The 27,660-nt window shown below is 38.0% G+C and overlaps 1 protein-coding gene across 2 annotated transcripts; it reads left to right on the top strand.

Annotated features, from left to right (window-relative positions):
• Positions 1–27,186, top strand: RCBTB1 (RCC1 and BTB domain containing protein 1). Of its 2 annotated transcripts, XM_065402338.1 has the most exons (11): positions 1–141; positions 1,109–1,259; positions 2,788–2,954; positions 7,420–7,578; positions 12,263–12,370; positions 13,422–13,564; positions 16,934–17,124; positions 18,474–18,600; positions 19,457–19,608; positions 20,620–20,750; positions 26,108–27,186. In XM_065402338.1, the coding sequence occupies exons 1-11, from the start codon at positions 16–18 to the stop codon at positions 26,246–26,248; spliced, it is 1,596 nt and encodes a 531-aa protein (XP_065258410.1). In that variant the 5' UTR covers positions 1–15; the 3' UTR covers positions 26,249–27,186. The 2 variants fall into 2 exon arrangements, with proteins under 2 accessions (XP_065258410.1, XP_065258401.1); XM_065402329.1 differs by lacking the exon at positions 13,422–13,564 and having other exon boundaries at positions 16–141; positions 12,263–12,374; positions 16,951–17,124.
• The last annotated feature ends 474 nt before the right edge of the window (positions 27,187–27,660 follow it).

The following is a 27,660-nucleotide window of genomic DNA, read 5'->3' as shown; positions in this document are numbered from 1 at the left end:
AAACCCAACATAGTCATGGTGGATGTAGGAAAGTGGCCAATATTTACCTTGCTTTCACCTCAAGAAATAGCATCTATTCGGAAAGCATGTGTATTTGGCACATCAGCCAATGAAGCTATATACATAACCCATAATGATGAGGTAAGTGTATAAGGAAATGAAATACCTGATCTGTTTTGGGATGTAATTCTAACCCCTTTGAATGCCTGTAAATAAGCAGCCTACAAAAGACACTATGCATGAAACTGTGTCCCAGTCTGTGAATGAATGTGGTGGGAATGAATTGCAAATATTTGAAATCTTGCATCAGGACATAACTGGGAAGAGAGTAAAAGGATTCACAATAAAACACTCTTAACAAAAATTATTTTCATTACTATTAATGTCATAGATTAGTAAAGATGAAAAAATAAAAACTTGCTACATAAACGGAGTCGCTTTACATTTCATTTCACTTGGACAACTGAACTAGACTGGTCAGTTTCACTTCTTGGATCTCTTACACTAGCAAATATTTAAATATAACCGGACAATTATTATGACAAATGTTAGAACTTATTATACCCAATAGTGATATAAAGGATAGCAGCTGTAATAAAAATGAATCTCCAGTCCAGGATATGCCCCCTTTAGAGGTATCCGTTTAAATTTAAGTAACTTTTTTCTGAATCAAAATAGAATTGTCACAGCTTTTTTATGGAAAGAGAAGTAGTGCATTGCCCTAAATAAGCCTAGGCACCCAAAAGGAGGAGATATTTGGATGCCTGCCTTTAAAGCGTACAAAACACACAATAAAAAACTTCCGTAAACTTTTAAAGACCTATGATTTCAGTAGAATTATTTCCATTAGGGTTCGTAAACCTTCCTTCTGTGTGTATTAAACAAAAATCTAAATTTTGAATCTAGAACTAGTTGTAGAACCCTTTGAACCAGCAATAAAGTCCCATGGATGAAATCTTTGCCCCATTGAAGTTGATGGCAAAACTCCCATTCACTTCACTAGGGCCAGTTTTCACCCTATATATCTATATTTCTGTCTATCTCCCTCTCCATAAATATGAATCTAAATAGTTTAAAATGCAAACTGTTTTGTTTTTTTTCCCCCCAGGTGTTTGTGTTTGGACTAAACTGTAGTAATTGTTTGGGGACTGGAGATAATCAAAGCACAATAGTACCAAAGAAATTAGAAGCCTTATGTGGAAAGAAGATTAACAATCTCAGTTATGGAAGTGGACCACATGTTATACTTAGCACTGAAGGTAGAAAACATTTAGTATGTGAAATAATCAGTTACATATTCTATCAGGGTTAACCAAGAATGGAAGTGGAGATATGTTGGTAGATTGCTACTTGGCCAATGTGCTGGGTTTGTGTTGCTCTTCTGGAAATTCTGATCCTGGGTCAACAAAGTTCAAAGGCCAGATCTCTCAATTTACATAGGTCATAGCTTTGCTGAAGTCACTTTACACTAGCTGAGGAATTGGCCCAAAGCATACCATGATGGTAACATGCTTAGTCTTCCCTCTGGGATGGAGGAGCTATGTGAATTACCAACTATCAGAACTTAATGATCAGATAACATTTTCCAAACCTGGTGGCCATCAGAATCAAATAGTATGTTCTAGTTTAGTGGCCTTCTAACCAACCAACTTTTACAAAAGGAAGAACGCAGGTTATTTCTCAACACTGGGTGGGTAGTAAACAGTGGCAAGGGAATGAATGCATTTTACTTTTTGAACATAAAATTGGAAACCAGACTCCAACATGAAGTAGTAAAGTTCATTGGCTGACTAGCGAGGCAGTGCTGGTTAAAAGGGTCTGGACTTAATGGCTTCAAACCCTAACATTAAACTTTTCTTTGTTTTTAAATAGTTGTTTTGAGTTAAATTTGTCATAGTCTATTCTTATGTGCTTGTAGCATGTGGCTTCAAGCTTCTGAAATATTAGGAATAAAATGACAGACTGCTCACTTTCTCCTCTAAATTGTTTGCCTGGTTCCTTTCTTTAATGTTGGATTATGAGCACATTGAAACACCTTGCTCAGTTTTTTTTCCTGGGAAGGGGATATTAAAAAATAATTAACATCAAAATTAGTTAATATGGACTCACTGGACAAAGCCTTCTTTGCCTTGAATTGACAAGAGGCAAGATAGAATCTGTTTAAAGGAAGTCTGGGGAAGGCAGAAAGTCAGAAGAGCAGAGAGGTTGCTTGAGAAATTCTCAAGGTTGAAGAATGCTGAGTCCAAGGAAGGGAAGGAAACTAAATGGAGTTCAGGAAATGTCCACTCAAAGTTGCTTCCTAAATGGCTTCCCTTATAGAATAGTGAATTCATATAGAAAGCTGGTTTGGTTTGGGGAAAATAGCTTTTGTCTGTATTGTCTGATCAGACAGCTGACATCAGTTTTAAATAGTTAATGATATTTACTGCCAATTATAGTTGGGTGCGGGGGGGAAGCATTTTAATTCTGCAATAAGGTTAGTGAAACCATTTGTTAATGTCCTCCATTATATTCATGTGCCACCATTTATCTCTCTCAAATAACCCAGAGCTCATGCTATGGTATAGTTAGACTTGAGAAGGAAGGCTAAAAACTGTACAAAGAATAAACTGTAGAACAATTACTACACTAGTCTCACCACTTAGTTATTCTACTCTCACTTTCACTTATAGCTCTGTACTTATGCTTTTATAGAAGTTAAAGATAATACAGTGTTTGAATCAATTAACATCTCAATTAGTTTGGAATTGGTGGGGGTGGTATCATAAAAATGCATATTTTGTGCAGATGGTGAAGTTTATGCTTGGGGACATAATGGATACAGCCAGCTTGGGAATGGAACAACCAATCAGGGCATTACTCCTATTCAAGTCTGTACCAACCTGCTAATTAAGAGGGTGATTGAAGTAGCTTGTGGCTCTCATCATTCTATGGCCCTATCATCTGATGGAGACGTAAGTCTTATATTTTCTTATTTAACTTTTTCAATAAACTTGGAATTCCTGAAAGGAATCAGATTGATAACTTTGGAGACTGAAGTCCTTTCTATCCACAGTACAGGTACAAAGTAACCTTACCCATGCTGTCCTACCAATGTGCTTCAAACCCAAGGCACCTTCTCTCTAGGGGTGGGAGGGATAGTTCATTCTCCAGGCCAATTTTAATTCTTCTTCCCTACTGCGATTTGAAAATTGTGGCCAGTGAGTATTCTTGTGGGTTTTTTGTGCATTGGACACCTATCAATAAGTCTGAAACTGGAAAGAACACTGCATCTAAAAAGCAATGTAATTTTGAAAGACTTTTTTTCACTAGTATTCCCTATCTGTATAATAGAGAATTGTACCAGAAATGGTAGAATCTTCCAAAAGATACAAATTTAAAGTTGCCCTCTGTGTGCGCTGTCCTAGCACTGACACGGATGGGTCAGTCTGTGGAAGTGTTTTGGTTCTCTTTAATACTGTATCTGATTGATTGCTGCATTATTCATTATTGTGGAAGTATTCTGCTCTATCCACCTTCACATACATTGAGAGGGATTGGGCATAGTTGGTTTTATATCAAAGTTCTGCTTTATGCTACATATGTTGTAGAAAATATATCCCTGCAGAAATGAGTGGAGTCAGGCTTGATTTGTCCATGTCTAGTTACCTGGAAAGTGTAAATCACAAATTTCTTTATGTACTGCTGACTAGTCAATGTTTCCTTTTTAATGAGCGTAAAAATGGTATTTTTAGACTGTGAGTAATCAGCCTGATCTAATGCTGTTTTAAGGCTTCATCTGAATTGTTTGATTCTAAAATCAGCTTAAAATAGTTACGATGAGGAATTAAAAATAGGCATAATTCTGTCTATGTACTGGGCCCCCAGAACCATAATATCTGAGCACCTCCATATCCTGTTCTAATACAAAATCATACTACTGCCATTATGACACACAGTAGCACATCAATGTCTGTAATGAGGGGGAGGGAAAGTAGATTCAGAAGCTAGTTTTTTGCTGATAATGTGCTGCTTTTGAGAGGAGCTTGTGCTTAGGAAAGATCTTGAGATTTTTCATTTCTTTGCCTTGCATAGGGTATGAAATTTGGAAGTGTAGTGCACCTCGTTAAGCAGCAGTGATATGGTCCAAACAAGATAAGATGAGAAATAGGAGAAAGGGTGTTCTACAGGTGCGAAGAATGAGACCTATAATGCATATTTTGAATATAATGTATATTTAAACTGTACTTAATTACAGTGCTAACCTCCTGAAATTTAAACATTTAGTTTGACCTATATTATTATGCATTCTCTTAGTGTTTGACTGAGGCTTTGTAGTTACAAGATATATAACCCTAATTGTACAAAACATAAGGGAATGTGTTATGGAATAATATTTACAGAAAAAATTGGCTGCAAAAGTAAATGACTTTAATCTCTGGAATTTCAGAAGGTCTTTGAAGTGTCACATGACACTGTTCTTGTGGCATTAAATGATGAGCTCTAGAGTAGATAAAGGTAGGTGAAGGGCAAACAAACCATCAGCAATTGCCAAATTGAGAGAACTGTTGAACAGATGAATAGAGGCAGCTAGTTCATTTCATGGTTTAAAGAGCAGAAGCTGTAATCACAGGTGGCTGTCTTATATGAGGAAACAGTGGCTTAAATTTCACATTCCTGTGGTGGTTTGCTAGGAGGAGAGAAAATATGCTTAAGTTTACTTGCAATTTAACCTCTAGGAACCTTTAAATTTAGAGGCTCACTCTTCCATTATAATTCTGAAAAATAAAGCTGGTAAATCTTCTTTGAAAACGTCTTCATTATAGCTTAACACATAGAGGATGTTAGTTATACAAAGGATACATTTAATACAGTAGAATCTCAGAGTTACGAACACCAGAGTTGTGAACTGATTGGTAACCACACACCTCATTTGGAACTGGAAGTATGCAATCAGGCAGCAGCAAAGACCCCCCCCAAAAAAAGCAAATACAGTACTGTGTTAAACATAAACTAGTAGAAAAATAAAAGGAAAGTTTAAACAAAAAGATTGGACAAGGTAAGGAAACTTTCTGTGCTTGTTTCATTTAAATTAGAATCATAGAAGATTAGGGTTGGAAGAGACCTCAGGAGGTCATCTAGTCCAACCCCCTGCTCAAAGCAGGACCAACACCAACTAAATCATCCCAGCCAGGGCTTTGTCAAGCTGGGCCTTAAAAACCTCTAAGGATGGAGATTCCACCACCTCCCTAGGTAACCCATTCCAGTGCTTCACCACCCTCCTAGTGAAATAGTGTTTCCTAATATCCAACCTAGACCTCCCCCACTGCAATTTGAGGCTATTGCTCCTTATTCTGTCATCTTCCACTACTGAGAACAGCCGAGCTCTATCCTCTTTGGAACCCTCCCTTCAGGTAGTTGAAGGCTGCTATCAGATCCTCCCTCACTCTTCTGCAGACTAAACAAGCCCAGTTCCCTCAGCCTCTCCTTGTAAGTCATGTGCCCCAGCCCCCTGATCATTTTAGTTGCCCTCCGCTGGACTTTCTTCTTCAATTTGTCCACATCCTTTCTGTAGTGTGGGGCCCAAAACTGGATGCAATACTCCAGATGTGACCTCACCAGTGCCGAATAGAGGGGAATAATCACTTCCCTCAATCTGCTGGCAGTGCTCCTACTAAAGCAGCCCAATATGCCGTTAGCCTTCTTGGCAACCAGGGCACACTGCTGACTCATATCCAGCTTCTCATCCACTGTAATTCCCAGGTCCTTTTCTGCAGAACTGCTGCTTAGCCGGTCGGTCCCCAGCCTGTAGCAGTGCATGGGATTCTTCAATCCTAAGTGCAGGACTCTGCACTTGTCCTTGTTGAACCTCATCAGATTTCTATTGGCCCAATCCTCCAATTTGTCTAGGTCACTCTGGACCCTATCCCTACTCTCCAGCGTACCTACCTCTCCTCCCAGCTTAGTGTTGTCAGCCAACTTTCTGTGGGTGCAATCTATCCCATCATCCAGATCATTAATAAAGATGTTTGGGCACTCCGCTCGATACCAGCTGCCAACTAGACATCGAGCCGTTGATCACTACCCGTTGAACCCGACAATCTAGCCAATTTTCTATCCAATTAAATTAAGATGGTTAAAGGCAGCATTTTTCTTTTGCATAGTAAAGTTTCACAGCTGTATTGAGTCAAAGTTCAGTTGTAAATTTTAGAAAGAACCATAATGTTTTGTTCAGAGTTACAAATGTTTCAGAGTTACGAACAACCTCCATTCCCGAGTTGTTTGTAACTCTGAGGTTCTACTGTACCTTGAAATACACCCCCCCACCTTCCATATATTCAGTAGGTGTTTAGTTTTAGATGAATTAGAATAGTTAATAAAAGCAAAGGATGTAATATAGTTATGGACAAAGAACCTCATGCTTTTTATTTTTTTTCATGGTGGTAATGTTATAATGTGTGTGGCTGGTGCTTTTGCACAGTTTTTCTCCATTTATCTTCTATCAATAAATATTAAAGTAAAGCGATCAATTAGCACCAAAAAGGATATGTAGAATTTATGCAAAGGCAACCTCAGTCTTGCAGTTGCAGTCAGCAGCATGTCTGGTAACATCTTTTCCATAGGGGTAAATTTAAAGCAGGACAAAACACTGGATAGTAAACTGTAGGAAATATTCCTACATTTGCCTCTGGGGATGGACTAGATAACCAAATATGAAATAACATATATTAGAAACTTTAGAGGCGGGAAAAAAGTCTCCTGAGGGAGTATATATTTCAAGATCTTTTAGGATTTTATGAACACAGACATCTTGCTTTCTTAATTTGTGACATTTTCAATAGCAAAAAATTCTTGTACAAAACAACTACCAAAACCAGTACTTCCCTTCATGCAATTTCTATCAAGTATCATAGCTGCTGAAACTTGTACGGTGAACCAAAACTTCCCCATTCACAAGCTCCAACGGCAGGTTGGGGGAAATAAGGAACCCCAAGGACACTTTTTAGACCCTTATCCACGTGAAACAGACTGCTAAGAAAAGTGAGAAGGGGGGAAGTCTGTAAAGCTGGAAAATAAATGACATCCTTCACTGTATTCCCTGTTATGCTTAACTGTCTTGAAATATATTGGAAGGGGTGTGTTCAAATTCAGCCCACAAAGTTGTATATGTCCTACTGCCACCTTTATCTTTTATACTGGAAATATGTCCCTTACTTTTGACAAAATTTGGATGCTCCTGTTTTGAAATAAGTAATTGAAAAAAGTGCCATGTTTATACAGTACCAGATCTAGCTCATAATATTTAAATTAAAAGAAAAAGTCAGTGATTTGGATTTAACTAGGGTTGGGCGAGTCCTATTTCTTCAGAATAACCTAGTAGCAAAACTAAACATTTTAGCTCTAAACTATTCAGATATGTATCTCTCTTTTCATGGGCAGGTATATGCATGGGGCTATAACAACTGTGGTCAGGTTGGATCTGGATCTACAGCAAATCAGCCAACTCCTCGCAAAGTCTCAAATTGTTTACAGACTAAAATGGTGGTCAGTATTGCTTGTGGTCAGACCTCCTCTATGGCTGTAATAGACAATGGTGAGGTAAGCTTTCTCCACTAACCTAATATTATAATACATTGTTGTCTGCTTATGACTGAATAGAGATGAGAAATGCTGACATGGAGAACACTTCAGTTACGGAAGATACATCAGTAACTACTATGGAATTTTATGGTCCACAAGAAATACCTTAGTATAACGGTTCAACGGTCACAGCTTGAGCATGAACAGTAGGAAGTATCTGCTAAGGGAGAGTTAATTGCATACTTGTCCAAGCTGTTAACAGGGTTTTTCACTTAACAAAATTCACAGAATGGATTACTTTTTTATAGAAGTTATTTTAAGTCTCCACCTCCTAGTTACCATTCAGGTGCCTTCTTTGCAATAAGAAATAACTTCCAGATGTGGCTCAAAGGTTGAGTAACCAGTTTCCAGTCTCTAAAAGATATATTGATCTGTTTGTATTGTAAAGTATCTTCTGTATTTTTGTAACCTGAGAAAACAGAAAGTCACAGGGTGTGAAAGTCTGCAAATTTATAATACCTAGTTCTATGAGACTGGCCATACAAGGTCAAAGCAATGGTCCATCTAGCCCAGTATCCTGGCTTCTGACAGTGACTGGTGCCAGATGATCTAGAGGGCATGAACAGAACAGGGCAATTTATCGAATGACCCATCCCATATCATCCAGTCCCCGCCTCTGGCAGTTGGAGGTTTAGCGACACCCAGAGCATAGGGTTGTGTCTCTGACCATCTTGGCTAAGAGCCATTGATGGGCCTATCCTCCGTGAACGTATTTAATTCTTTTTGAGCCCATTTATACTTTTGGTTTTCACAACATCCCCTGGCAACTTAGTCCCACGGGTTAACTGTGTATTGTGTGAAGTAGTACTTCCTTATGGTTCTTGAGTTATATGTTACTATCATATACTCTCCTTAGTCATCTCTTTTCTAAGCTAAACAGTCCCAGTCTTAATCTCTCCTCATCTGGAAGCTGTTCCAGACCCTAATCGTTTTGGTTGCCCTTCTTTGCACCTTTTCCAAAATAATCTTTTCTGAGATGCGGTGACCAGAGTTGCATGCAGTATTCAAGATGTGGGCGGACCATGGATTTATATAGTGGCATTATGATATTTTCTGTTGTCTTATCTATCCCTTTCCTAATGGTTCCTAACATTGTGGGTTTTTTTTTTTTTTTTTTTTGGGGCAGGAGAGAATTATCGCTCTTTCTTGAATGGTAACAGCTAATTTAGACCCCATCATTTTGTATGCATAGTTGGGATTATGTTTTCCACTGTACATTACTTTTCATTTATCAGCATTTAATTTCATCTGCCATTTTGTTGTCCAGTCAACCCAGTTTTGCGAGATCCCTTTGTAACTCTTTGCAGTCAGCTTTGGACTGAACTATCTTGAGTAGTTTTGTTTCACATGCAAATTTTGCCATCTCACTTTTTAACTCCTTTTTTCAGTTAATTTATTAATATGTTGCACAGCATTGTTCCCAGTACAGATCTTTGGGGGACCCTGCTATTTACTGGTCTCCATTGTGAAAAGTGACCATTTATACCTACCCTTTGTTTCCTATCTTTTAACCAGTTACTGATCCATGAGAGGACCTTCCCTTTTATCCCATGACTGCTGCCTTTGGTGAGGGACCTTGTCCAAGGCTTTCTGAAAGTCCAAGTCCACTATATCCATTGGATCACCCTTGTCCACATGCTTGTTGACCCCCTCAGAGAAGTCTAATAGATTGGTGAGGCATGATTTCCCTTTACAAAAGCAATGTTGACTCTTCCCCAAGAAATCGTGTTTATCTCTGTCTGATAATTCTGTTCTTTCCTATAGTTTCAACCAGTTTGTCTGATACTGAAGTTAGGCTTCCCGGCCTGTAATTGCCAGGATCACCTCTGGAGTCTTTTTTTAAAACTTGGTGTTACATTAGTTATTCTCTGGTCATCTGGTACAGTAGCTGATTTAAAGGATAGCTTACATACCACAGTTAGTAGTTCTGCAGTTTCATATTTGAATTCCTTCAGAACTCTTGGGTGAATACCATCTGGTCCTGGTGGCTTATTACTGTTAAATTTATCAATTTGTTTCAGAACCTCCTCTATTGACACCTCAATCTGGGACAGTTCCTCAGATTTGTCACCTAAAAAGAACATTTCAGGTGTGGGAATCTCCCTCACATCCTTTGCAGTAAAGACCGATGCAGAGAATTTATTTAGCTTCTCAACAATGGCCTTGTCTTCCTTGAGTGCTACTTTAGCACCTTGATCGTCCAGTGGCCTCCCTGATTGTTTGGCAGGCTTCTCTCTCTTGATGTTATTAAAATATATAGTTTTTGTCTTTTGTTAGTTGCTCTTCAAATTCTCTTTTGGCCTGCCTAATTATACTTTTAAACTTACCTTGCCAGAGTTCATGCTCTTTTCTGTTTTTCTCAGTTGGATTTGACTCTCAGTTTTTAAGGTGTCTGTCTCTAACCACATATTTTATTGTTGGTTAGCCATGGTGGCAGTTTTTGGCCCTCTTGCAGTTTTTTGGTTTTGTTTTTTATTTGGGATATATGTATAGTTTGAGCTTCTATGACGGTGTTCTTAAAAAGTTTCCATGCAGCTTGCAGGCATTTCACTCTTGTGATTGTTCCTTTTAATTTCCATTTAATAGTTACCTCATTTTTGTGTAGCTCTCCTTTTTGAAATTAAATGCTCCCCCTCCCCTCCCCCCCCAAGAATGTTTAAATTTAACTACATTGTAGTTGCTATTACTGTTGGTTTAGCTATATTCACCTCTTGGACCAGATCCTGTGTGCCACTTAAGACTAAATCAAGAATTGCCTCTCCCCTTGTGGGTTCCAGGACTAGCTGCTCCAAGAAGCAGTCATTAATGTCTATAAATTTCATCTCTGCACTCCATCCTGAGGTGATGTATACCCAGTTAATATGGGGATAGTTGAAATCCTTCATTATTACAGTGTGTTCTGTTTCTGTCGCCTCTCTAATCTCCCTGAGCTTTTCACAATCACCGTCACCACCCTGGTCAGATAGTCAGTAGTATATTTCTACTATTATAATCTTATTGTTCAAGCATGGAATTTCTATCCATAGAGATTCTATGGAACAGTCTACTTCATTTTAGATTTTTGCTATATTAGACTTTATGCTTTCTTTCACATATCGTGCCACTCTCAACCACATAACGTACTGTCATTCCTGTATATTTTATACCGTGTGCCATTGATTATTATCATTCCAACAAGTTCATATGATGTCTATTAATCAATATCCTCATTTAATACCAGGTGCTCACGTTCACCCATCATAGTATTTAGACTTCTTGCATTTATATACAAGCACTTCGTCGATTTAGTTGTGTGCCTTCATGTGATATAATTGAATGGGACTCTTTCATTTGACTGTTTCACTACAGTTTCTACCTATATTTTATCAACTTTTCCAGTTTGACATCGAACCATTGATAAATACTCTTTAAGTAGTCTTTCAACCAGTTGTGCATCCACCTTATAGCTTCCCATATTTCCCTAGTTTCATTATGAAAATGTCATGTGCAACTGTCAAAATCAATACATTACACCTACTACTTTCCTCCCCTATCCATCAGGCTAGTAACCCTTTCAAAGAAGGAAACTAAGTTTATTTGGCATGATTTGTTCTTGAGAAATCCATGCTGGCTATTCCTTATATCCCTGTTATGCTCCAGGTGCTTCCAAATTGGTTGTGTAACAACTTGTTTTAGTAACTTTCCAGATATGGAATATGATTTTTTTCAGTGTAACTTGTAGTTTTTCTGGTTGCAAAGATTGCATTGATACATATGTTTTCCTGAGTCTGTAGAGGGATTGAAACAACCACACCAAGTATAAATTTATTTATTCATCTCAATAGGGTATTAAATGTGAAGCTTAACTATGATAATCTAAAAGCTAGCATAGTTAAACTTCCATTTAATACAGTGGTCCTGTGTACTTCAATACACCATGCAATCCCATTAGCTGAAAGTGAATTATGTTTCCTGAGAGTTGTTCTAGTGTTATCTAACTGCACTTAGTGTTCCCCAAAAAGTTTATAATGCAGCCTCGCTGCTGGAAGCAGCCAATTGGATATCTGTTTCACTTTGCTTCAGATACCCCAGTCCCAGAGCAAAGCATCACCAACTGACGGATGGGGCTGTGAGGACCCTCAGTCTTTCCAAGGTTTTAGTTTTCCCAAGAGACCTGTGGATAATTGGGTTGCACTGTACCTGTGGTGTTCTGATGTTTTCATTAGAATGGACACTAGGAGTAAAGTAACAAGTTCTGAACAGGGAAGTAATGGACTACTCTGCTGTTGGACATACCTTAAGTTGATCAAGATGATTGCTTTACAGTTCTGTCCGCTGAAAAATCTTAGACCAGCACGGTAAGACTTGCAGGAGTTTGTGGTATTGTGTCTCTTCTGGGAAACTAGCTCAGTACAGTAAAGGCAGGCATCTTTTAAAAAGCCAACTTTCTTTTAAAACCTGGAGAATAGAGAAGTTGGAGAAATTGATCAAATTAATATAATATGCCCTCATCTCCATTGCCCCTCCTCTTGTTAGATTTGTGAAGATTTGACATTGTCAAGGGACTTTCTCCACAGACTTCTATTGTCTCTGGTTACAACTCATATTTTCTGTATTCCTACGAACAGAACAGGTAGCTTAATCTTTGTTTTTCTTAAACTAGGTATATGGCTGGGGTTACAATGGCAATGGTCAGCTGGGTCTGGGAAACAATGGTAATCAACTCACACCTTGTAGAGTGGCAGCATTACATGGTGTATGTGTACTTCAGGTAAGTCCAAAGTAGAAGTAAACAGTGCATTAATATTGTATACGTCTTCAAAAATTTCACCCAATCTGAGTCATAAGCACGTTTCTAAATTCAGGATTTTAGTGTTCTAGTTCTTGTAAAATCTATTAAAACTGAAAGATTGTGGACAATCTTTGTAATGCTTGCTTTTGTATAACCTTGTGAATGTGTCAAAATGCTTCATTGCTGAATAACGTAAATAAACTATGCATACAATGTCATGCAGGTACCATCTCTGTATATTGTGGGGCATGATGAAGTGAGATATAGTGGGCAAGCTTGTAAGGAATGATCAAGAACAGGGAAACTAAGAGGTTCAAAGGATTTGTCTTAATATCCTATCTAGACAGTGTGTTAGGAGTGAAAGGCTAGCGAGAAGTGTCTTACGGTGAAAGCATAGGGCTAGGATTCAAGAGATCTGGGTTCTAGTTAGGACTGTCAGACTTGTATAACTTAGGTTAAGTGATTGTGTGACCCACCCAATTTTTTTCTCCATCTCTACAATAGATAAAAAAAAACCCTTACAGGGCTGTTCAAGCCTCAGTTCATTGGTTTGTAAAGCACTTTGGGATCTTGGGATTAAAAGTTGTATGTAGTTGTCTAGTGTGAAAGATTTAACTGTTTCCGGAGGAATTACTGAAGTTTGTAATTTAGAGGTCAGAGAGACTACAAAGGGATTATACAAAGTAGTCTAAGATTAAAAACCTAAGACAAATTGTTTAGCTATTGTGGACAAAGAATGTTACTAGATTTTTTTTTTTATATAATTCTATTTATTAAATGAAGAATTGCAGCAAACAGTGAGGAATAACCAATGAACACTAAATTACCAGTGCTTGAGGTTGTCTAGTACTTATTGCCAATGTATTTCATGTTAGCTTTAAGTATCAGGAAATAGCAGTTTCTGGTCCTATATGGAGAATGATGGAGGTATTGAACGTACTTCAGACAGATTAATGTAATGAGTGTAATAATTAGTCTTCCACTTGTTTCTATTTCTGTTTAGTAGTAATCCTTGTAAATTTACTTACAGATTACCTGTGGCTATGCGCACACACTAGCACTAACAGATGAGGGTTTGCTCTATTCCTGGGGAGCTAACACTTATGGGCAGCTGGGAACTGGCAATAAAAGTAACCAGCTAAGCCCGGCGCAGATCATGATGGAAAAGGAAAGGTAATGTTGCTGCAGCTAACATATTTTTAGATTGGGTTGTGGGAGCATGAATTATGGAGTCTGTAGCTCTAGAAAGGTGTGTCTTGCTTTATGGATACTTGTTCCTGTTGTTTGTTAATCTTGTACTATACCATACTCTTATCCTACCTTTTTTCCTCTAAATTCTAGACAGGGTATTTGTAGTGGCTCCTATGCTAACGTTTGAAAGTATGTATATTCTATACATATCTGGTGCAGAGATGTAACGGACAAGGAGGCCAAATGTTAATTTCAACAAGCCATTCCACCGATGACCTCTCTAATCAAAACATTTGGATTATATGTGCCAAGTTGTTATACTATATTGATGGCTATATTTGAAAAAAAATGCCTGGTATGTGATGATTCACTAGGAAAGTCAGCTATCTGAGATTCTATAGTCAAAAGCCAACAATGTGTTTTGTAAGTGCCTCTTAACTCTGAAACACTTGGACTTCTATGTCAATTTTTAATAAGTGATTTGCTCTCATTCTACCTAGTTCTGTTTGTGTAGTTATCTAATGGGCAAACAGTCAGCTTCTGGCTGCCTTTTCTTTATACAGCTAAATTTTCCATTTGGGAAACCAAGGCCATTCGTAAGATGTCTTTGCATCTTTATAAAAGTGAGGTGACAAAGCTTTTCAGTACTGAGCCTGCTAAAAGTTCAACAAAACTAAAGATGGTAGAAAATAGTGTGTTTTTTGTGAAGGACTTCTTGAAGTGATAAAGAATCAGAAACGAAATTGGATGATGGAGAACACTGTTGGAAGGAAAGATAATACAGAATAGGGTTTTATTTTCTCTTAAATAGTCATTGAAGTGAGGTGCATGCAGAACTTAAATTCAGAACTGATCATGTCTTCAGACTTTTTTTTTTTTTTTTTTTTTAAGTCTTCATTTCAGAAATATGAAGTGGATAATGCCTTGCTAATGATAAAATTGAAAAAATGTTCCAGAAAAAGCAATTTGTGGTGCTAAATTTCGATGAATCTACCCTCCCCTACTGAACTTATCTGACTAGTCTTTCTTGGAGTCAGTGCCTATGTGACAGCGTTTTCTGGTGGGATACATTTTAATTCTTGCTGCTCCTGTTGTCTATACATACTACCCAATCTGCCATCTATGTTAAATGCTACTAATAGAGGCTACTAGCAGATCCTGTTGAAGCAGAGTGCCATGCTGTCCCAAGGAATAAGTATGGTGTATCATTGAATTTGAGTTTTACATTCAGGGTGAAGCCTAATAGCTTAAAAGGAAATCTGAGTTAACCTGGAGATGCAACCTTGAAGGAAAGAATTTGAGTGCAGATGCCCAGCAGGTAAAGGACCTCTATTTATCAAAGAAAGAAAAGGTCATGTGCTTGGTGCTCTACAAGACACATGCCACCTTTGACCATAGGAGCTTACATTCTAGAACAGGGTGGAGATAAGGCAAGACAAAAAATAGGGTAGTGTCAGTGTTGGGGAGTCCAGTTGGGGAAACACGGGTAATTGAGGGCACAGTGGAGTCGTGCATGGATTTGAAGGCAAGGAGTGGTTGTGGCCTCAGAAGGAGAGGAAGAGTTATTAACAGAACTTTCTTTTTAATTATTTTAATGTTGAGAGAGTTTGCTGTTGCTGGCTGGGATGGGCAGTCTTGGTAGAGGTGAGGTTATAGTAGTGGTATTGTGGGGGGTGAATTGAGAGTAGTAATTCCTGAGTGAGAAGAGGCAGCATGCTAAATTGCTGGAGTTACCAGCTGTGGATCCTATGGAATGCTCCAAAATCTTGGTGTCTGATGGGTCTTAATACTATTTTAAAGTGAAACAATGATTGTGTGTAAAATACTTAACTTGTTTTCTTTGTAAATTAGGATTTACTCAATGCTTAATTTGTGCCAGGGCTGAGCCCCGGCCCCTCTGGGCTTGGCAGTTCATTGCCCCGGCCCCTCTGGGCTTGCTTCATCAGTTATGAATGTAAAAAAAATTGCTTGAGCACCAGCACCACTTTCATTACAAATTTAAACACTGGATTTACCAATGAAAGTATCAAATTTCAGGATTTACCACCTGATACTCTATGCTGAAAGACAATTTTTGATCTATAATCTGATATTTGTGCTACTCCTAGATTGTCATATTGGGATACTGACTTTCGATATACAGAAGAAAAACTGCCAGGAAATATGATAAATTAGGTTTTATTGGAAGTTTTTTGTCTGATGTCCTCCACTGACTTTTTTTTTTTTTTTTTTTTTTTTAATGTGGACAAAACCTGAAACCCTGGCATGCATATTTTTAACATGGGAAAACAAGAAGACCCAGCTTACTTTAAAACTAACTCTAGAACTTCCCTCCCAATTTTTCATTTCTGTGGCATTGTTCACCAGCTGAACAGAGATTCTGGATACATCCTTGCAATTCTTTTAATGGGAATGTGATTCTTCTCTGTTCGTATATAATCACTTCAGATAACAGTTTAGGGATTATTTGAGTAAATGGAGAACAGAATAGGTAAGTGTACAGCAGCAGCTGCAGTTCTTTAAAACACTGTGGACGTAGTTTTTTAAAAAACTGTAAAACAATAGGTTTTTTTTAAAGAATGTGATTATTGAATAATGTGAATATTTAAAATGATGATCTTGTCAATTTATTTTCCAAACAGGCTTTAAACACTTGGGGGAAAAAACCTGAATACAACACGTGAGGCCAAAAATAAAGGCATGTTTTACAGCAGGCTATATCTCTGTCTAAATATCAGAGCCCATCCAAAGAGGGACTGTGAGATTATTTAGTGAAGTATTTTAAGTGCTTGTTTCAAAAGGCATTTTCACTGCACTGGTACTAATAATTTAAAATGAGAGAACTATCTCATAAAAGTGCTGTTTGAAGACAGAAGGCCTGGAACATGCACCATTAATTTGGGAATAGCTTTCCAGGCTACTTCTCAAATCTTGTTTTGTTACAAAATATAGATGTAGTAATTTCTTCATGCTTATCCTTAGGCTTTGCTTACGTGTATTGCAATATCTGGTGATGTCTCTTTGTTTTAGAAATCTCTGCCTGTTAAGTGCCTATTGTGGGTGAGGTATGAAGAATGTTGGTTGAAAGACTTGTGAATATCATTTTCTGTAAATGTCATTGTAATCTGATATTGTATTGTTTTATATCTCTAATTTAATACTCAATCTGATTATGTGAAGGTTGTTCAGTTCGAATCAATACCCAGTCAAAAGAAAATACAGGGCTACAGATAGCATATTCTCTACTTTTCCCACTAATACAATTAGGTTGTCTTATATTTAAAATCACAGAAGCATAAAATTAATGTTGTAGACAAACTCTGCATTTTCTTTTGATTTTTCTATTCACAGGGTGGTAGAGATTGCAGCCTGCCACTCTTCTCACACTTCTGCTGCCAAGACCCAAGGTGGCCAGGTGTATATGTGGGGCCAGTGCCGTGGCCAGTCTGTTGTTCTTCCTCACCTCACTCACTTCACTTGCACTGATGATGTGTTTGCTTGCTTTTCTACTCCTGCTGTGATGTGGCGCCTCCTCTCAGTAGGTGAGAGCAAATTGGGACATGTTATGCAGTGCTACAGCCAAAAAATCTACTGCTTGTATGGAACAGATTTCCCATTTAATTATAAATATTTGCACCTTCAGAAAATGTGCTTTCTTATTAGAATCTGTATATTATAGTGGGGTGGGAGCTCTGCGATAGCTAAGGGTGAAAGCAGCTTACTGTTTAGCAATCAATGTTTAAGTGCTCTAAAATTCACATCATGTGCACTTGCCAATGTCATGTACACTACTGGACTGCTAGAAATCCACCATGGGAAAAATAGAATAGACCACTGTGCTTCTCTGCTTGCATGACTCACAACTCAGCATAGAAATGAAGGGTCTGTGTTGCCTTTGGTTGCAGATGCACTTCTCATATCACACCATGAGCAGCGGCAATTTGCTGACAGTAATCCCTGCACCAATCAGCATAGCTGTCACTAACACAGTGGCGGGCAGTTGGAGCGCACTCAGATAAATAAAAGAATAGTATTGTGGGGCACAGCACACCACATGAAATGACACTCTTACTTAATCTTCCTTCATGCCTTCTTATTGTAGGGCAGCCTTGGCTGAAACATACTTGCAATATATTCCAAGGGGCTCTTGCCAGTTCATGCAGGGTGGGCAGAATTAAGGTTGCTAAGCTCATAGTTAGGTTTCCTGCAATGCCACAAATCTCTGAAAGCTTGTGCTACTACTGACTATTGTACATTTTTATAGGTAAGTGGAGGACTTCAATCCCCAGTGCTATTAATCAGGCACCTTTCACAAATGCTAACATAAGTTTTTTGCGGTTGTTTTAAAAAGTAAATCTGAGTTGTTGGTTTTTTTTTTTATATATATATATATATAATTATTTTTTAGAGAGCAATGTCAGCTTGGGCACCACAAGTTCATAATACACGAGGACACTTTTTTCATAGCTGGGTCTGATGTACTGCACTTCCTCGCAGGAAGGTTAATCTACATTTTCCAGACCTGCATAGGATCTGTCCAAATGCTGAGGAAACTCCGTTTGGGAGTTTGCTCAAGTAGGTAATTTTAATAGTTTTCCAGTTTGAATAGTTTCCTTGGTAACAATTGCAAGGCTGTTGTACCAACCTCACTTTTCATGACATGCTTATCGGATGTTATGCTCTCATAATTGGCTCATAAAATGAGTGCTGACAACACTGAACCCCAGTCAGGACTACCAACATAGATCTGCCAGACATTTACTTCCTAAACATCGCGTAGTTACCCAGTGACCATCTTTTCTTGACTAGCCTGTTTAATTAAGCCACTCTGCAAATGTATGTATGTATTAGACAGAATGTATTTTGTTTTCAAAACCTTTGGTTTTTTTAGAGCATGAAGACTCCTTAACAGTAGCTGAGTCTCTGAAGAAAGAGTTTGACAGTCCAGAAACCTCAGACCTAAAATTCCGCGTAGATGGAAAATACATCCATGTTCATAAAGCTGTTCTAAAAATCAGGTAGTGTTCATGTTTCATGGCTTCTTGGTCAGCAATCCCTCTACTGCATAGAGAGCAACCCGTTAACTTGTCCTCTCAGAGAGAGCCATCTGCAGTGCTGTCAAAAGCGAAGGTGTACTTAGACTTTTTAAGACTGTTCACTATTATTGAAATTGTTTAAGCTTGTATTTTGGACTGCTGGGAAGGATGAGGGTGACACAAGAAGATCTTTAGAAATGAGGGGATTTGTCTGAATTAGTGTTTTGATGTCTTTTTTTATTTTTCGTGGGCCAGTAGCTGTCTTGGAAATTTCTCAGGTAATATAACCACATAGTTAACCAGATCTTTTAAAAACAAAGATAAGTAACTAAATAGTTAATTGCACTGACTGAATACACATGAACGAGACATGCTGTTTTTACATTTTATTTCTCTTAAGTGTAACTTACTAGAATGAGATTGTTAAATACTAAATTTGAGAAGGGGCTGAACCAAAATACCAGTTCTTAACATTTTCTGAATGTGGATCAATATCCAGACTTCACAGCAAGGGCCTATTTCTTTATTTAAAAATTACTAAAGCCCTTTATTAAATTCCATGTGTACAAAACTTAATTCTTTATTTCAAATTCTCATCTGTTGTATCACACACAAAATAATTGCTTTATTCTCTTGATGCACAAATATTACTTGCATTTGTTGTACCCCAGTATTGAGAAGAGAACATACCCTTTTGGTATTTAATGACATTTATATTTAGAGATCTTAATTCATTGTAGAGAAAATGAAGGGAAGCTTTATTTCAAATGGTCTCTAATATAGTATACATGTATCCTATCACAGTATGCCAGATAAATGTTCTGCCTTCCTGTTCTAGATGTGAACACTTCAGAACCATGTTCCAGTCATATTGGAATGAGGACATGAAGGAGGTGATAGAAATAGACCAATTTTCTTACCCAGTGTATCGTGCCTTTCTGGAGTACCTATATACAGACAGCGTTGATCTGCCACCTGAAGATGCTATAGGTAGCACAGCCTTCTTTGGCCAAATTACATGATAAATCCAGAGACCTGATAAATGGACGAAAAAGTGGGGGAATAAATGTTGCATGTATGGTCCTAAGACCAACATATGATCAGTTTCATGGTGATTACATTTAAAGCACAACTAAAGTAAACTCTGTTAACAACTTGCTACAGAAATAGTGCTGTGTAACTCTGAATAAATTGAGCAGCAAGTATCGGAGAGTAAAAGGTAGAGGAGGTGTTTAAATTACTCTTCTGAAATAAGCATTCGTACCTTTTGCTAAATTGAATCAATTATGCTTTGAAATGACTTCAAGAAAAAAATTCAGTCACTATAATGGGGTAATTTTTACCCAGCACAGTGGACAAGCTCTGAGTTAAATTCTAGCTTTGATAGCAACAGTTGTGCACTTGGTACTTTCCCTGTTCTATAACCATGTACTTAACTTTTATGCACATGTGTAGTCCTGTTGATGTCAGTGGAACCACTTGTGCTTAGGGATAAGCTCCTGTGTAAGTGTTAGCAGGATGGGGCTTAAAGTAGTGAAAAGGCCTCTTTCTTCTTGAATGTCAGTAAAGCTGATTTTCTGAATAACGCCCAATGTAATTGATATATGGTGTTGTGTGTTGGGGAATGTCTATGCTGCAGCTGGGAGTGTGCTTCCCAGCCTGGGGAGGTACAGACATGCACCAGCTCCACTCAAGCGTAGACTCTAAGAATAGCAGTATTGACGTTGTGGCCCGGGCGGCAACTTGGGCTTGCTCAACCCCTTGGTCCTCATGTGAGTGATTAGCCTGATTCACCACACACTCCGCAATGTCCATGCTGCTATTTTTAGTGTGCCACTTCAAGCACAGCTAGCACGTGTCTGCCCAGGCTGGGAGGTAGGCTCTCAGCTGCAGTATAGATATACCATACTTCACACAGAGAGTGAAGACCGTTTGGAGCTTGCCTTGATACTGTAAAAGCAGAGATTGAAAGTGGCTAATATAATGGCATTTTAATTTCAGGACTTCTGGATTTGGCTACATCTTATTGTGAAAACAGATTGAAAAAACTGTGTCAACACATTATCAAGAGAGGAATTACTGTGGAAAATGCATTTTCATTGCTCTCTGCTGCAGTGAGATATGATGCAGAGGTAAACTGCTAAAGATTAAACTCACTAAATAGACTACCTCTTTTTGACCAGAACCATGGAGCATAGCACACAGCTTTTTATCTCCGTTTTGATTGAGGGAAAATTGCTCGTTGCATTGAGAATTTGAGCAGTAGGGTTCTGGTGCTGTTCCTTGGACTCTGTAGTCATTCTGTTCAGAGCAAAAGCCATATCTTTGTATTAAACTTGTAGTAGACAAATTAACTAGCACTTTATATTAAAAAAAAAAGACTTATTTTAATCAAGCCACTGAATGAAGCACAATATAAGTAACTTTCATATTGTCTAGTTCATGGTAGCCATTTTATGCTGTTTTGCCTACCTTCATAATGCATCGCTCCATGTTATCTGGAAAAAAATTCCGTGCTGAAAACTTTCTATCTAGAGGCTGAAAATATTACTTTGCAAATAAAGGGCAGGCTTTAAAAAGAAAGCAAAACCTGGAGATTCTAAAAGTTCTGCCGATTGGTTTTATAACACTAATCTTTGCTTAATACGTTTAAATATGTACACAGTACAAGTTGCAGCTTTTTAAATCCTCTTCATGTGTTTGGGATTTTTCTTGTAATATTATTGATGGCAGGGTACTGACAGCTGCGTCTGAACTTTTGTTAACAAAGTTGTTTAGAAGTAGGTGACATAATAGGCACCAGATGGACCTATTTGCTCCCTCTTGATTTACACTTGGATATAGACATAGACATCAGCATTTTGGTGCCAGGAAAACTTCCGTTATCTTGTACACAGGGTAGATTGATTTAAATCAAAGCAATTTTAATCACCAGTTTAAATCAGCAAGCAGGAAACTTTGATTAAATCATTGATTTTAATCTTGTTTTGCATTTGTACTTTTATTTCCTAAAAAAAATTGAGTCTCACTGGTTGGTAACTATTAAATGTTGATTTGCAACTAAATATAGCCTTTACACTAAATGTGGTGGTACTTTTATCCACATTTATTTAAGAAACTATGTAGCTTAAAATAACTGTATTCTGTCTTAATTTTTGCATTTTTATTAAGTTAGTAAATGGTGAATGATGCCTTACATATTTAGTAGATTTTTTTACTCAACAGATTAATTTTTTTAGTCATGATTTGTGTCAAGCTGCATTTGGTTGGAAGTGGGAATGCAATTAAAAATGCACAAAAACTGTAATTTAAAATTGCTTTTCATTAGTTAAATGAAACTACCTTAAATGTGCTAGATGCGTAAGAAAAAATAAGTTTCTGTCCATACCTGTTTTGCATTTAAAACATTGATTTATTCAACAAAGGAAGTATTATCTGTAGTTAGTAAAATAAACTGTTCTTCTGGTGACCATCTCCATCAAGATTTTAGAATTAGTAGAACTCATCCTCTCACCTGGTTTTTATTCTTCTGGCGTATGGCTTCTGAGGGCACAAACGATGAATTAGATGTTGAGTAAGTGGTGGAGCCATTCTCATGGCAGTTCTTATTCGTAGATTGGAAGAGGAAAACAATATTTCCTGGTTTTTTTCCAACTCCCAATCAGTGTCTCAGTTTTGAAATAACTAGGCATTGAGCTGAAGAAGTTGAACAAACTAAAATGAAGAAAAATGTTCTCTGTACCTGTAATTCTCTACTGCTGTCAAAGCTGGTTTAGCGCTTCAACAAACTGCTTACAGATTGTTTAGCCAGTGATTTCTACCAGCTCACTGGTTTGGCTTTCTTTAAAACTTTGGCAGCAAACATGTACTGCTTTAATATTTGTATTCAATTTACAATCATTTTAATAGACTATATTAAGCTTAGGCTTTTAATATAGGTTGTCATAAATTTATATATAATTTTAATTTTAAATATACTTTTCTTTTTAAAAATAAGCCTATTTAATTTAAATCTGGTTTAAATGAAAAATAGTTATCTTGACTTCTTTAATTTATTTTTATCCTCACTGAATTTAAATTGCATTTTCCTTTTATGTAGTGTGTAGTTCCTTTAAATATGTGGGAACCAGAGACTACAATTCTGGGAATAGAAGACAATTATGTCTGGGTATTCAGGCATCAAACGCTGTACACATCTAGAATGACATATCCAAATTCTTTAATTACTGAACTGATAATGGAAATAAGTTTATTTCATTATATTTAACTTAACAATAAAAATCAGATTACAATCAAAGTAGAATACCTTAAGTGTAATATCTGTTCCTACAATGGAATAAAATGGCAGAAAGTAAAGCTCATCATGGAGCTAGCTAACTGAACTATGAAGTCAGACAAATGGTATATGAAGGGGAGATGCAAATGACATTTTTCGCATTATGAAGTAATATTTAACTATTTTGCTGTTTAATCAGATCAGCTGGCAGACTCCTCTCCTAGGGTCTGCAGGTCCTGAAGGTATTTACTTCTTGATTTCCTTTGGCATTTGTTACTCAGACTAGCTTTTGTTACTAAATGTGCGACTCTGCTGCAGCTAGATACTTTTCTATAGGCTGTTCACTCTTACGAAAGATTGTGTTGCTTCATAGATCACACATCATGTGCTTTGTAGTGACCAAAATGCACATACATATACATGTGCAGTTGTGCTTACCTCAAAGCTTAACTTCATCTGTTAAAAGAATTGCAGTCATCTCAACCCTTTTTTGTTTTGGAGATAACAGACACAATACAAAGCTTTTTATTTGAAATGGAAGGTTATCGATTTTAATTTCACAAAGCCAGGTGTGACATCCATGGATGTGGTTTGGGAGGTGGAGGTGAAATAGTCCTGCAGAATGCGTTTCCCGTGTGCCTTCATGATTCTCCCTTTTAAAGAGTGGGAAAAGAAACAGTTACTCTGCTGCAGGATGTACATTCTGCCTTTTGCTGATTGAGGTTTGTGTACAGTCTGCCTTACTGATTGCCAGGTGTAAAAGCTAAACCAAAGCAAAATGGAAGGCTCTGCACTGTGGTTCTGAGCTTCTCTTGGGCATCTACAACATTCAGAAGACTGACTTTAAGTGTCTCTAGAATCTATAATTACATGTGCAGTAAGCTAAATGGCAAGTTCAGATGACTTTAGTAATGTAGTTAGTTCATGGGATGTCCTTTCTCTAGAAAGCATCAGTTAAAACTGCATCATCTATTTAAAATACTTCCATATCGTGAAATTGTATACTTTTCCAGTACTGAGATGCAGTATGTTTCTCTGGGATTAATGATTGGCTGAATTGTAATGGCCAGCGTTACACTGTAGGTCCAGTTTCTCCCTGCAGCTAACTAATCACTGAAAGTATCTTGTGCCTCTATCATTTATCACTATATACACTGAGGTTTTACTTTGTGATCCAGTGTGCAAATATGACTTACCTAATTCTTCTGCAGAATTCTAAACTTTCCAAAGTGTCTTCCTGTAATGATAATACTGCTTGTATTTTTGTTACTCTGACTTGGAGCATGGGAATCTTATTAATAAAGTACTGTTATACAGTAAATGTGTACGTGATGTAGTTTTATTTAAAATCGGTTTAGTCCATTTGTTATAAAAATTCACAGCTATGTTCGGCCTTTCATAAACCTGTTACTTATTACATAGACGCAACACAAGCCAAGACATGCATGCAGCTCCAGAGATCCTGATCTTAAACCAGGGCATTTTCTGTATTGCTGTGTCAAGAAAGGTTGACTTGGTGTCAATGAGCTTACTTTCCATCCTGGCCTAAAGTGCAGAAATGCAAATATGGCTTTACCTAATCACACTTGCAAGTGGCTTGACTCTCTTTAAAACTATTATATATTCTGTAGGCTGGATATTGAAGTAAGACTAGACTAGATGGGGTCTGTCACATTAACATTCTACTCCATGGGGAGGCGGGATGGAGGGGGAGATACTTAAATAGGATGCAGTAGTCCTTACTATAACAGATTGTCCGAACCTAGAATTGTAGCATGAAAGAGAAGATTCCTCTCTAAATGGAACAGTTGGCTACTTTAATCATCTGATCATCTGGGGTTTATGGCTGACTTTGCTGTGGGCTGCAGAATTAGTAACTCTGTGTAATATTAATACCATGTGAGTGCAGTGTGAGAATTGTTTGAGGCACTTTTTGATCTTTAGATGGAAGGCATTCTATAAATATTTAGGCTGTGGGTCAGACTTTAGTGTGGTGTAGAATTAAAGTATGGGACTTGGGCTGCCTTGTGCCCAATACTTTCCTGCTAAATATCCCCATGAGAAACAAATAGAGCCATTTCAGTACTGGTTTATTCCTAGTGGACATAAAGGTGTCCTGCATGAACTTTATAGATTTCTTTAAAGACATCTCCATCTAAATCAGGGGTGGCCAACCTGAGCCTGAGAAGGAGCCAGAATTTACCAATGTACATTGCCAAGGTGCCACAGTAATACGTCGTCAGCCCCACATCAGCTCCCGCTCCCAGCGCCTCCCACCCACTCGCAGCCCCGCCAATCAGCGCCTCCCCCTTCCTTCCCGCACCTCCCAATCAGCTGTTTTGTGGAGTGCAGCAGGCTCTGGGGGGGAGGAGGGAGGAGCGAGGGCACTGCAGGCTCAGGGGAGGGGGTGGAGTGGGGGCAGGGCCTGTGGCAGAGCCAGGGGTTGAGCAGTGAGCACCCCCCGGCACATTGGAATGTTGGCACCGGTAGCTCCAGCCCCGGAGTCAGTGCCTATACAAGGAGCCGCATATTAACTTCTGAAGAGCTGCATGTGGCTTCGGAGCCACAGGTTGGCCACTCCTGATCTAGATATACTATGCTGTAATTAGCTTTTTCTCTAAACCAGTGCAACATCACTCCATTAGGTAAACCAGTGCAACTTTGTATTTAGACCAGGCTTTAATGTGGAAATGGAAGAACTGAATTTTCTCAATCCAGTCTTGGGTATCATTTTTCAAAGATGGCTTTTACTCATCTTTCCATTAGCTGTCAGTGGAATGTAGACATAATTTCCACCCTGGATGCTTCCTCTGAAATAGCTAAAACCAATCCAGTCTACGAACACTCTTGATCCCAGGGTAGGGGAAACTTTTGAGGTGAGATGAGGCAGTTCAATCTGTTTTAAGTAAAATATGCTGTTGTGAATAGTACCTGGGCTCTCAAAGTGAGAGTTGTGAACATGTTTGAAACGGTCATGAGCACCTTCTGTTCTTTATGGCTACTTTGGAGGATCTATTTTTTGTTGCAATGTGGGGCACGGTGTGGAAAAGGTTGACAACAGCTGGGATAATGTATTTACGTAGCTCTTTAATCTGTTTATAATTCTACTGTAATTACACAAGAGATGTGAAAGCATTTGAGCCTGGTTCTAAATAGTCTCTTATGGTGTAACCAAAGCTAATAAAAAGGCTTTTTGTTTTGTTTTGTGTCTAGGATTTAGAAGAATTCTGCTTTAAGTTTTGTGTCAATCATTTGACGGAAGTGACACAGACTGCAGCGTTTTGGCAAATGGATGGCCCCCTGCTAAAGGAATTCATTGCTAAAGCCAGTAAATGTGGAGCCTTTAAGAACTGAAACACATGGCTGTAAGTTTTGGATGACGTAGGGTTGTACCAGTCATAGCTGGTTTGCTGTATTCATGAATAACAGGCTTGTGTAACCCTGCAGGTGAAGAAAAACAAAACCAAACCTAATTGATTGCATTATTTTGGGGTTATAAAACTCTATACAGTAACTGCAGCAAATGTTCTGTGTGCTGTATCCATGCTTTTAAAAAAGTGAACTGTTGCAAGAGATGCAAGTCAGAAGGTTAACATTAACTTACATTTGGAGAGCTGGAAATCTTCACGTTGCTGTTTTTGAGTTTACTGTACTTCTGAGGTGGGAAAAATTGAAGCAGGAGGATGGTTTTGAGTGCTGATGAGAGGATTAATCATTTGGTGCCTGGAACTGGGATTTCTTAACTTGATCTGTTGGGACCTCCAGGGAGTTGCAGCATAGGCTGAACTGAGCCATTGAAACATTTCATGTAAATGTTAGCTCTGTAGAATTACCCTGAAGGAACAAACAGGACTGATTTCTTTGTATTGTGGTTGCATGATTATGAATTTGTGACAATTTTGCCATGTATAAATAATCAAATGTATTCAAGGCTTAGAGGAAACTGCAGAAAAGATAATGTTGCTATAAAATATACTCAGAGAAAATTTACTAATCGAATTGGAAGTAAAGCTGCTCATCGGGGATACCTTAACATGCAAAGGGCAACATATAACCTAGATGTTCAAACATTATTTATAATAGTAATTGAAAGACTTATTGCCCTGTTTTGAGGGCCAAATCAAGTTAATTAGGCTATTCTAAATAAAAGGGGAGAGAACTGTTGGAAAGCTATTGTTTTTTGCATTGGAGTATTGTATAAAAACTTTAAAATTACATGTAATAAAATTACACTTTTTTCAAATTGTCCACTGTAAACTCTTCTGACTTGAAGGAAATGTCATATCTTTTATTGCATCTACCACAGAATAAAGTTACAAATAGTGTGGCAAATGTGTATTGACAGACTCCAGTCCCAATCCAACTCTATATGCCAAACAAGCGGTGTTACACTTGCAATCCGTACGTCAGGAAATAGAAGAGAATTTATCCACGTACGTACTTGGCCTCCATCAATGTAATATCGGTCTCTCTCAAATGTCAATGAATTTATCATGACACTCCTATGAGGTATAGGCTTCCCTTAAGTGTTTGGGAAGTGCCTAGCACATAGTGGATGCTACTGTAAATAATTAACAATTGTAGGAAAATATGCCCATTTCTCAGAAGAACTTAGGCACAGTAACCACCTGCCCATGGTCACACAAGAAGAATGTGGCAAAGCAGTGACCCCAGAGCTCCAAAATCAGAGTTTCAGTGCTTTAACCACAGAACCATCCTTCCTCTCTGATTTACGACAACTCTCTTGCATAGCGTGGCAGAGATCA

This window comes from Emys orbicularis, chromosome 1 (assembly GCF_028017835.1).
Source record: "Emys orbicularis isolate rEmyOrb1 chromosome 1, rEmyOrb1.hap1, whole genome shotgun sequence".
Classification (NCBI taxonomy): domain Eukaryota; kingdom Metazoa; phylum Chordata; order Testudines; family Emydidae; genus Emys; species Emys orbicularis.
The sequence above is the reverse complement of the archived record's forward strand: the minus strand, read 5'-3'. Positions and strand labels throughout refer to the sequence as shown.